The sequence below is a fragment of the Cheilinus undulatus genome, linkage group 23 (genome assembly GCF_018320785.1).
Source record: "Cheilinus undulatus linkage group 23, ASM1832078v1, whole genome shotgun sequence".
Lineage (NCBI taxonomy): Eukaryota > Metazoa > Chordata > Actinopteri > Labriformes > Labridae > Cheilinus > Cheilinus undulatus.
Genome location: NC_054887.1, coordinates 14,446,232 through 14,458,826, shown reverse-complemented (window position 1 = coordinate 14,458,826; position 12,595 = coordinate 14,446,232). Strand labels below are relative to the sequence as shown.

Here is a 12,595-nt window from a genome sequence, read left to right as displayed (position 1 = left end):
TAGGCTAACAGGCTAGGAGCGCAGACGAGCTAACATTAGGCCAGTCGGGGCCGGCTGGAACAAACACAGGTGCACTGAGGCAATAAAGGACCACCTGGAAACACAACAGCTAATGCAAACGGTAGGGCAGCTGACGGGTTTATTACTCACTCTGGTAAATATGTAGAGGAGTAAGAGCTCCATTTAAAAACGCTGAAAGTGAGGACTCTGCTCTCAGGGACGACAGCCATCTTGTTGCAGAAAATAACAAGCAGCGGGAGGCTAGCTAAGAGCGAGCAGTGACAGGCCTTAAAGAGACAGTACACCCTGTTTCTGTTTTGTTTTCACAGTTACGCTGCGTACCATTTGTCATCGTAACTCGTATTCCGACTTGTTTTTCCGACTTCCGACCGGAAGTGGCAAATGGAACTGCTCTCCAAGTCGTATTTACAACTCGTGAACTCGGAATTGCACAGAGCACCCCGACCTCGACGTCCCATCATGGTGTTACAAAGTATTAAATGTAGTAAAAACTTTGATTTTGACCTGTTTTCAGAACCTTTAGCTATTTATCAGTGCATTTTTAGACATTGTAGACACAGCACTACCCTGCGGTTGCATGTCGTGTGCAGCAACAGTCTTTTAATACATGAAGTACTGTGCAATGTGTTGTTTTAAAGGTTTATCGGCTAACAACTCAATCAATGATGCTAAAACAATGATAGGATAACGCAAGAACGACATCCGTCGTTTTTCCAACTTTTTTAAATATATGTGAAGCACATACATGCATACTTACAAACATTAGCTACTTAAATGTTTCACCCGTGTATGTGCGAATTAATACACCACATACACGGGGTACCTAGAAATTAAATAAAAATATTTAAGGATTCACTAATGTCCAGAGGTTTCATTGCTTTTTGGGTTTCATTCCATGTAGTGAGGTCATATAATATTCTATTTCCATTTCAAATCGTTGTATCTTTGGTAAATTTTGAGTCCATTTGCACTTATGGATATAATATTTATCAAACAATGTAAATAAACTAAAAATATAAAGCTTTTTATAGCTTCCATTTCTATTGTTATAATAAAAAATTAGCCCACATCCTTTTCTTTGAACCGAACTTTGGAGCCAGTCTGTACATTATAGAGTTGCTCTTCATCCAACCAAAATAAAATCTCACGTTTTCCATTTTATTAAGCTGTTGCAAGTACCTGTGATTTAAACTGTGGTTTAAAGGCATATGAAATGACTAACCCAACATTCAGTTAAAGCTCATGTGAGGATTTGACTGGATAATACAGACTGAAATTAGCCCAATGGCTTTTCCCCAAGATGTCATTCCCCACTCTCTCATTCCTGTTTATGATGATATTCTATCCTTTATAAATACAATCATATAAAAGGTAAAAAAAAAAAAAGAAGGTGTAACAAAGGGCCCTTTAAGTGGACAAGATTTTAAATGTGCCCTTTAAGAAAAACACTGAAATTGATAGAATATATAAGATTAAGTTTGTTAAATTTATAATGTAGACATTTCAGTGCAAAAAATTTGACATAGTGTACCTTTAATAGCCTTTATGAATGTCCTATATTGGTAGCCTTTACAGTAAATATAGAAAGTCTTCCTTGGGTGTTTTACTCTTTTATTGATTTTATAAATCAGTTATGGTCTATTTAATTAGGATTTTTTTGACGAAAAAATCCCCAAACCCCTTTAATGTTAAAGTTAAAACTGATTTTTACACAAAAATACTTAACTCACCAGAGGTCCAGCCAATTGGTGCTAGTTGTTTCACAATTAGTAATTTGAGGATCATCTGAGTGAAGTGAATGTGACTCAAGTAATTGTAGTAAAAAGACACCTGTGTCTGGAAGGTCCAATCACTGTTAAATCAGTATTCCTTGCTACCATTACACCATGAAGACAAAGGAACACTCCAAGCAACTCAGAGACAAGGCTATTGAAAAGTATAAGTCAGGGCATGGATAAAAAAAAAAAGTTCCAAGGCACTGAACATCTTCTGGAGTTCAGTTTAATCCATCATCAAGAAATGGATTGAATATGGCACATATGGTAATCTGCCTAGATCAGGCCGTCTGCACAAACTGAGGGACCGTGTAAGAAGGAGACTAGTGAGAGAGGCCATCAAGACACCTGTGACTACTCTGAAGGAGTTACAAGCTTCAGCAGATGAGATGGGAGTGACGCTGCATACAACTGTTGCCCAGATTCTCTTCACCTGTCAAAACCAAGGGTCAACCTCCAGTCCTGCAAAATGAAGCCAATGCGGAAGTGCAAAATATTTCAATACAGCGAGTGTCCACTTGAGGCTGGAAGTTTCATCTTAACACCCGTTAAACAGCTGTTTTTTTTTTTTACACTAGAAATAAACTGGTTTACAGCCTGGTTCAAAAAAAACAAACGTGTCTTTCACTGTACGGGGAGTGAATTTTGTTCTAACACAGTCGGTTGGAAGTCGAGATTAGTGGGCGGGTGATTAGGTTGATCCGAAGTTCGGTTGAGACCGCGATTTCAATATGGAAGCCACCACGGATTGGCTTCTTAGAGCAGTTTGGGTCCGCCTATTGTAAACAGACGGTTGACGTCACACAGAGTTTGTCCAATTCTTTCTACAGTCTATGGTCAAAGCTTTATGGGAGAGTGGCAAAGAGAACGCCACTGTTGAAGAAAACTTGCCAAACGCCATGTAGGAGACTCCATGATCAAGTGGGAGAAAGTTCTTTGGTCTGATGAGACAAAAATGGAGTTTTTTGGCCATCAGACAAGACGCTATGTTTGGTAAACACCAAACACTGCACATCACAACAAACACACCATTCTCACTGTAAAGCACAGTGGTGGCAGCATCATGCTGTGGGGATTCTTCTCAGCAGCCGGCCCTGGAAGACTTGTAAAGGTAGAGGGTTAAATGAATGTGGCAAAATATAGGAAAATCCTGGAGTATTCAGTTTGCAAGAGAACTGCAGCTTGGTAGAAGATTTAAATTATTTTCTAGCTTGACAATGATCCAAAGCATACAGTGAAAGCTGAAAAGCAAAAGACAACAAGGTGAATGTTCTAGAGTGGCTGAGTCAAATCCCAGACCCCAGTCCAATAGAGAATTTGTGACTGGACTTGAAAAGGGCAACCTTGTGCAACCTGACAGAGCTTGAGCATTTTTTCAAATAAGAATAGAGTAAATTACAGTGTCCAGATGTGCAAGCCTGATTGAGACCTATCCACACCTCTTATTTCTCTAATATTTTCAACTCTGGGGTTGATTGAGTGTCTTTACATGTCCTCACTTGTTTTGCTGTGTTCTTTCATGTCCAGTCATGTCCGGCTTTATCTCTCTCCAACAAGCCTGGTCTTGTTCTGCCCTTCATTGTCTTGTCTTAAGTTGATTAATGGGCCATTTTACTGTACAGTCATCCCTGGACTGGATTTATGGCCTGTTCAGGTGCTTTCTCTCTGAAACAAAGAAAGCAGAGCTGATGTTGTCTTTCTTTTAATAAGCAAATCTCTGGATGATCTCAGTGTTTCACTTCACATCGAGTCACAGAGAGGATGATTCATCCGGTGAGTAATATCCAAGAAGCTTCCAGTTAACTGGAGCTCCTTTACTGAAACTACACAACTCTCTCATCCTCCATCCCTCAGACCCTCCTCCTTCACTCCACCCGCTGCCAGGAGGGATGTGCAGCCTCTTAATCTGCAATAAATTAATTTACAGTTCTTGATAGATTTAATTCCAGACACTTTATCTGATAGAAGGTGTCCTAGAGCCCAAAGTTACAGGAACTGTGATCAATACAAATGCGAATCCAGCTTTTCTGAGCTCTAAAGAAAAGTCAGTTCATACAGAGTTTTTAGCCTATGTGTTATAAAATGATACTCTACTGTTTATAATTCAGGGTACAAAAATGTACGGAAACTTAATTAAACTACATATTTCATGACATAGAGGCACAGACAATGAAAAACGCCATTAAATTATGGATTTGGCACCAAAACTTTAAAAGTATTTGCAACATGTTAGGAGCAGACAACTTCTCTTTTTGTAGGCATTGAAACAGCTGGTATCATATCAAAATCTAAAATTCTGGCATTTGAAAATTATATCTTACAGTTGTGCTATAATGAGAAATAAAACTGACATACAGTTTGACTTTGTAATAGGAATGTTGTGACACTGATTAAGATCATTGTTTGTGTTACAGTCCTTAAAGTTAAAGTTTGACATTTTTACTCTCAACAACAGCCCTTATGTCCTCAGAACTTATTTAGGCCAAGTATGAACTAAGTTTCAGAGGTTTTGGAAAATGTCCCTAAAAATCAAGATTTGCAAATGATTAAAAATACAGCAAATTTCCAAGACATTGGCAATATTTTTCTTTGAAAATCCTTAAACATTTGGAAAAATCCCACAAAAAAACTGAAATATTCTCCAAATGTTTCAGTCAAACTGTGAAAAAACCAAGAGATTTACATTAAAAAAATGTAAACAATGTAAATTCCCTAAAATTTCAAAGCAAATCCCCCCAAATTTCTAATCAAATACCCAAATATCTACAATGTCCCAATTTCAGTGAAAATACCAAAACAAAATGTCTGAAAGGTCCAGACACAGGTGTACTGGATAATCAGTATTCCTGGCTACCATTTCACCATGAAGCCAAAAGAACACACCAGTATACTCAGAGAAAAATCTTAATGCAATGTACAAGTCAGGGGATGAATAAAAAAAAAACATTTCCAAGGCACTGAACATGCTACAGAGTTCTGTTTAATCCATCATCAAGAAATGGATGGAATATAGCGCATGTAGAAATCTGCCTAGATCAGGCCGTCCTGACAAACTGAGTGACCGGGCAAGAAGGAGACTAGTGAGAGAGACCACCAAGACACCTGTGACTACTCTGAAAGAGTTATAAGCTTCAGCAGATGAGATGGGAGAGACTCTGCATACTACAACTGTTTCTTCAACCAGTCAAATGTTTATGAGAGTGCCAAAGAGAAAGCCACTGTTGACTAGAATTCATCAAAAGGCATGTGAGAGGCTCCAGTTTTTTTTAGTCTGATGAGACCAAACTGGTTCTTTTTGGCCATAAGACAAGATGCCATGTTTGGCAGACACCAAATGCTGCACATCACCACAACATACCATCCCCACTGTGACGCATGGTGGCAGCATCATGCAGTGGGGATGCCTCTCAGCAGCTGGCCCTTGAAGGCTTGCAAAGGTAGAGAGTAAAAATAATGTCCGGAAAAATAGTCCGGCCCTCAGGACGTCTCACTGGTGCAAATCAACTACAGGGTGAATGCTCTGGAGAGGCTGAGTTAAAGCCCAGACCTCGGTCTGATAGAGAATTTGTGGCCGGCCTGGAAAAGGGCTATGCACTCCATGTTATGCGGACACCAAACACAGCACATCACCATAAACACCAGCCCCACTTTGAAGCACAGTGGTGGCAGCATCATGCTGAGGGATGCTTCTCAGCAGCTGGCCCTGGAATGCTTGTAAAGGTGGAGGGTAGAATAAATGTGATGTAATATAGGAAAATCCTAGAAATTAGTATTTCAGGTTCAGATTGATTTTTCAGTTTTCCTTGTAAAATTAGTTAAAAGTGAATAAATGTTTTGAGAAAAGTAAGACTAAAATCTAGGGACTTCTTGGCATCAAGTAAAACCTGATTAGGTTAAAAAGAAATAAAGTGTGACTAGAACACTTAAATCTTAAGGTTGAGACTGAATTTAAGATAGCTGACAAAATTACAGCTGCTTTAGAAGAGCTCCAAAAAGCTACCAAATTGACCTAGTGGTGACACAGGGTCCTTAATTGTAAATAACATGAAGGTCTTATCTTTTGTTCACATTACCAGTGGCATTCTGTGATATTTTTGGGTCATATCTGGTATTTTGTAGACAAGATTGATTCAAGAATATGTTAACAACGCTAATATTCAATAAATAGCCTTAAACTTGCAGTGAGGGTCTGTTTTATACCTTTTTAATGGGTACAAATGGGTTTGTGTCACAAAGGGAGCCTCTTTAGTCCACAGTGTCACTTGTGTCAGAGGAGCAGATATGTACGGGGGGGTTAGATGGTGTCTTTTGTTGGTGAGAGTTGTAATCCGCTCTAATTCAAACCACAGGGGGTCTGCGAGCCTCACAGACCCCCGGACCTCTGGTATGTTCACACGGTCCGGACTGCCAGCGAGACCCTCCATCAAACTGAGGAGAAAACAAGTTAATTAGAGCTCATGAAAGCTCATGAAAGAGTTTATTGATATCATTCTGCACTTATGGAGGAGTTTGTATTCAGAAATGAAAAGCCCACTTCCAGTAAAGGATGATTTAAATAACAAACAAGATTTTTATAAGCTAAGGTGGACAATTTTCTGCCCTAGTATCAGGAAAATAACACATGAAAATTTGTACTCAGAGCAACAGTGTTCAGAAAAATGTGAAAATTATGACTTGGGAACATAATAAATCAAATGACTTGTTAAATTAGTAAGAAAAGCAACCAGAGAATAACGTGTTAAGGGAGGCCTCTTATTCGTCAGCCTGACTTTGAATTTGATATTTTTGTGAAAAACTCTGTGAAAGTGTGAGTTTTTAATGAATCATCTGGAAATGGATTTCTCCAAGCTTGATGTCGTGAAGTGAAGATAAATGTGTTTCTTCTAAGAGCAGATCTGGAGTTTGACACAAGGCTGGCCTCAAATGAAAGGACAGCGGCTGCTTTCCTTTGTATTAATTTAGCATTAACACAGACACTGAGAAATAAAAGCAAAGACATGTTTTTATTCAGTCAGTGGCGTCATTCATCCAAACTTTTTCACCCCTGGTAATACGCCCAGCTGGCAGTTTTAGGGCCCCTGGGACATCCACAGCACAACCAGGGACTCGTGGCAACCCTACAGCCCTTGGTTGGTACCCTAGGCCGTGTTTACTCACCATATTCACCCCTTACTCCGCCCTAAAGACGTGGACTTGATTTTCTCAACAGATCATTTTCCCATGGTCTTGGTAATATGAAAGGACATCCAGAGTATGACAGGGGTTGTGTCAATCCTCCTTCCTTCCCAATGGTGCCCTCAGGTGGGCTTACTCGCTATGACATGCCTTACTTAAGCCTATATTTTTCATCCAAACACGCCCAACGCCTCGTTTTTATAAGCATATGGCTACGGAGTTAAGTCAACAGAAACTCCATTCATTACATCAAAAAAATTGAACTAGCTAGCTGACCAAGCTGCTAACTGGACAACAGGCTATGAGCAGCCTTATTAATCAGTTTTATATGATAGACAGTCATATTAACCACTTTGATATAATATATGTGAGGATTTATTAGTCTATATGAAGTGCCGCAAGATAATTTTGGTCCTGCTAGATATGTTTATATTGAAGTGAAAAGTTAGGAAGGGGAGGATGGCTAAAAAATGGGTTTTGCACAATTATTTGAATGCCTAAACAAGTTAGTTTAGCTCGGCCTGTTGGCTGTTCATGTGTCCATTTATGAAATAGATGCTACTTCCAGTAAACACGTACTCCATATCAGCTTTTAATCCATCCGCTAAAAAATGCAGTTCCTTGCATTGGACACTAGGAGGCATAACTTTATAGCTCTTAGTCATGTAATGGTCACGGAAGACTGTAGAGCAGGAACTTAGGACCGTAGCAGCTACCATTGACGCTGCATGGAGCTGCAGCTCCGAGCATTTTAATTCTTTATCTCTTCAAAATGATCATCAGACACCAAGACTGTCACACAAGTAAAAGTGTGTAATCGCAATTAATCTCCCTTTGGTCACATTTTTCTTTTTATACTGGTATATCTACAGTAGAGAAGACTTTTCTCCTTAGACTATAAATCTTTTTTGTTTTCTTTTTTGCAAAAGTGCATTTTTTATTTATATTGAGTGATGCAAGACAGAACATGACAAGTGAGGGACAACACATTTGCAGCACTGGCAAGACTATAAATTAGAGCTGTTACTCGATCAAAAAAAAAAATCAAGTTAATCACATCACTCAGTATGATTAATCATGATTAATCACAGCATTTTTTTTATAGTTCAGGTATATTTTTATGTTTTAGATCTTTAAAGATTGTTATTGTCAAATGTTTTTATAGTTTGGTGGGAAGACGAAATAAGGGCAGACAAAAAGACAAAATCTAAACATATATCCACACTGTATTTATTGAAGTTTCTTATTATAACAAAATTGTCCCATTTTTATGTGACATTTGAATGCATCATAACATATAGAATACAGTCGTCTAATTTACTGAGGTTACCTGAACACATCATATTTTCCGTCTTCAGCTCATAAAGTTCACTAATTAACGTCAATTTTGCCAGTTCCATCGCAGATTTCTACACTGGATTAATATTGTTAACAAACAGGACTTGCTCAATGGTTTGGAGCACTTACCAGCATTTATCTGAGCAGCTGAAGAAGAAAACTGTCCTGAAGCAGCTGGAGAGAGTGGTATGACCATGGCTTGATCCTGTGTTGTTGTTAGCATCTTTGCTAACAATAGCAAAGATGTGCTTTACCTGAAGGTGATCGTGCTTCAGTGTAAAGACAGTTCATCGCTGCAGCATGTACCCACAATTTTGGTTTTATCACAGCTAACAACTTTTTAAAAAGAAAATTGCCGTTAAGCCGACCTGGGTCTGTCACCTCACTCATCACTGCTGGCTGTGCCTGAGCTGCCTGTCACCTCTTCACCCTGAGGCACTTAAACATCCACTCTGCAGCACTACGGGAGCATTTAGTGGTCAAACTTAGTCATATGATTAAATTGCGTAATTTTTTTTAACGCAGTGAGGTTTCAAGTTTAATCACAAGCGTTAAAGCGTTAATGTTAACAGCCCTAATATAAATCAATCAGAGCAAATAATTTCCAAATAACTGGAAAAAGGTAGTCACCACAATATCTTTAAAGCAGGCCAAACAACTATTTAAATTAACACTTTCATCCTCAACAATTTGGTTTTGGAACAGAATAGTTAACAGACACTGCAAATATTTTGTTTAATTAAATAACTAGAGGAGTCTATGATAACATTATCATCATCCAATTTCTCTAAAAACAGACTGAGCCTGGCTTTTAGCTTTATGTTGATGATGCAGTTATTTATGCTTCTGTTATGTCACTGAGATCTGAGGGAAATTTAAGTGTAAAGTACAGGTGAGAATTCTGCTGTTTGCATTCACACATGCAGCCCACTGGGGGTAAATTCAGGAAATTATCAGGAGTTTTGTGCATGTGTGAATGGGGCGTTTTTTTTTTTTTTGTTTTGTTTTGTTTTTTGAACCAGTGGAATCACCATTACTGGCTTCTAGAAAAAAAATGGTTTAAGGCACTTCTTTGATGACCTCCCTTTTCTGGTCAATGCTACAACTCTAAATATTAAACCAAACATAGTTGTAAAGTGACACATGACTTGTAATTCCCACAGACACCTGTAGGAGGCTTTAACACTCAGGTATAGTGGTTGTAACTTTAAGCCTACAGGGCCCCTAGTGTGCTTTTTCTCCATTCAGCACTGTTGTTTTTATTTAGCACCACTTCTGGCTGTGAGTAAAGTTTTTTATGAGGAAGGATGTTTAATATTTACATCTATGGGGCCCCGTGGACTCTCAGGCATCTTCTGGAGGAGAAGGTGTGAATGTAAACAAGGGGAAATGGTCAACGAGGGAAACTCCACCGACACCTTAAATACAGAACAGAAACACACAAAGTGTAGACAAGAAGCGAGAGAGTACCGCAGATTTAAAGTGACATAAGGGAGGAATTCTGTTTGGTGCACTGGCATATAAATACACATAGTGCTAGTCACCTTTCTCTCATAGACAGCGAGCTTTTACTGTCAGAGTTAGAGAGATACTGCATGTTTTTGCTCAAATATGACTCTTCAAGCCCGTTGATTGCAAAGCTGTTTGCATGAGCATTACTCCTCCGTCCAACAGCAACATGACCAGTGCGGCGTTGGACCTGCAGCCTACTGATTCACAAAGTTCTGGCCAACTTGTAAAAGCTTGTCCAATGTTTAGTCTGGTCCACCTTCTAGCTCAGTGACTTTCTTTTTCTCTTCTTCTTTCTGTTTTTGGCATCTTCCGATGTATCAAACAATGCCAATACTGACTAACTGGCTTCTTTTAAGCTGAAGGCTGGTGTATGAACCAGTGCTGTAAAGCTGTAAAACTTGAAGAGCCTGCTGCCAAGCTTACATACTGCTGAAAACACGTGTGCTCTGTGGAAACAGGTTAGAAGCTATACTCCCTGTTCAAAGGGATTCTACTGTTATTGTGGCTATTTTAAGGAGGGAATGTCACATATTGTTGCTTTAACCACATGATTTCAATGTGTTATCGGTCTCAGGAGGGAAGGCCCGTCTGTGTCTCACATGACATCAGCTGTTTCCCCACAACATTAGTCACCTTATGATGATGTCAGCATGATCTCACAGTGAAAGAAAGACACTGTCTGCATCATCTTCATCACTAACATTTGCATAAGCGACACCACTGTTATAAACATCTGCACCACCACTGTTAGCATCATTATATAGAGCTTATATAGAGCTTATATACGGTGGCCCTGAAGGTCAATTGCAGAAATATTTAATAAAAGCAAAACATTTCAACAAACATTTAAAAAAAAAAAAAAAAAGGTTACTACATTTGACAAAAAAAAAAAAAAATGTTTTTGTGTTACAGTTTGTTTTTGACCCTCACGAAACTGGTTTGCATTTCAAATTATACTTTTGATTTCTGTTAACTGTTTCTTAAGATCTTTTAACTCTTTATGAAAAGTTTTTATTTTCAAAAATACTTCTAATTCACTGAAATTTGATTTTGAATTTTACAAAAAAAAAAATAATTGCATTTTAAAAAGAGCTGTTTATATTTCATTAAATGTTTTTGTGTTTGCAGAAAATATTTTTGCATTCAAAAAATGTTTTTTCTTTATTAAAGTATGTTTCATTTAATCTAATGTATTTGGTTTGAAAAAAATTGTGGTAAATATTTTTTTAATTTTGTAAAAACTTTGTTGCTGATGATTTTTTTTGTGTTTCCATTTTTTGTAATTTTTATGATAAAATAAATATTTATTGTTTTGAAAAGAAAATGTGCGTCATTGAAATTCAAGTTTGAGTTCTGAAAAAGAAAATGCATTTCACTGTTTATGTTTAATGGAACATTTTCAGTTTGATGACAATATTATAGTATTTCACAAAATTTTTTTTGATTAATAAAACGTTTTTTCTTTAATAAAATGTATTTTTATTATAAAATAGTTTTCTTTTCCATTTAATATTTTTTACCTTTGTAAAAACATTTTTTTGTATCTAATTTTTAAAGAACTGTTAATGTTTTGTGAAATTTCTTAAGTCTGAAGAAAATATTTTTACAATTTACAAAAAAATTCTTAATGAAATTTCTTTTCATTTATGTAATAGCTATGTTTTTTTAAAGATGGTTTATCATTTCCAATAATTTTTTTACCTTCATCAAAAAATTTTGCATTTCGCAATTTTGTGTATAAATATATGTTGTTGTTTTTTTTTTCTTTTTTGTTAAATCTGGAGGGTTTTATAAATATTTTTTATATTTTACATGTTTTCGTATTATACATGTTTATTGTGAAATGTTTCTGTTTCATTAAATGCTTTTGTTTTTCAAAAATGTTTTTACATTTGACAAACTTTTTTTTTTTAATTTCTTGCAATGTTTTTGTCTTAAAGTATTTTTTATTTTTACAAAAATGTTTTTTGCTTTCCATGAGATGATTTTCTTTTTCATGAAATATCTTTTCATTCCAAAACCTGTTTTTTAATTAAATGTTTATGACTGAAATATTTCATTATTAAATGTTTTGCATTTCACACATTTTTGTGTTTCCTAACATATTTTATACTCCCAACAATTTTTTTTTTTTTTTTTTTGTTCTTAAAATATTTTTGAATATCATGAAAGGTTTTTGGAATCATTTTAAAGTTTGTTGGCATTTCACAAAATATTTTGCATTCTTTTTCCTTTTTGCATTTCTTCTTTTCTGTTTTAAGCTTTTTTTAATTTTTTTTTTTTGCATTTCACAATCTATTTTTCCACTCATCTTTAGTGTTTATAAAAATGTATTTAAGCATCATGAAAGTTTTTGTGTTTGATGATATTTTTCTTCACGTTGATCTTCTGGGCCTCCGTACTGATCTGATTAAATGTAAAATCGTGACTATAACAACACTCCTCATCATCATGGTTCCAGTAAAAAGCCAGTAAAATCCAGTCTGATGTGTTCACTGCCTGCTGTTTCACTTTTATTGAGGGCGCAGCATCTTGTTTCCCCGGGACGCGCGCACTGGCCGCCGCGAGCGCGCACGGAGCGCCATCACGTGGGAGGTCCCTTTAAGTTTCCACTGTCAGAGGCCCGAGCGTGTCACATGGACATGAGATCATGAAAAGGCAGGAACAGAGAGGCAGAGTGCGCCGAGCTCCGGGCTGATGGGGAAAAGAAGCCCAAATGTACGCAGTCATCTTCCGACGGCCTCCAGAGACACACAGACAGCTGGCCCGAGCAA

General features: G+C 37.2%; 1 protein-coding gene across 1 annotated transcript in view; it reads right to left on the bottom strand.

Moving 5' to 3' along the window:
- mkln1 (muskelin 1, intracellular mediator containing kelch motifs) overlaps positions 1–300 on the bottom strand; it is a 39,625-nt gene extending 39,325 nt beyond the window's left edge. Inside the window, exon 1 of the mRNA XM_041780779.1 lies at positions 151–300. Within this exon, the coding sequence (XP_041636713.1) occupies positions 151–230 (80 nt within the window). The 5' untranslated portion in view covers positions 231–300. The remainder of the gene's footprint in view (positions 1–150) is intronic.
- Between the last annotated feature and the right edge of the window lie 12,295 nt (positions 301–12,595).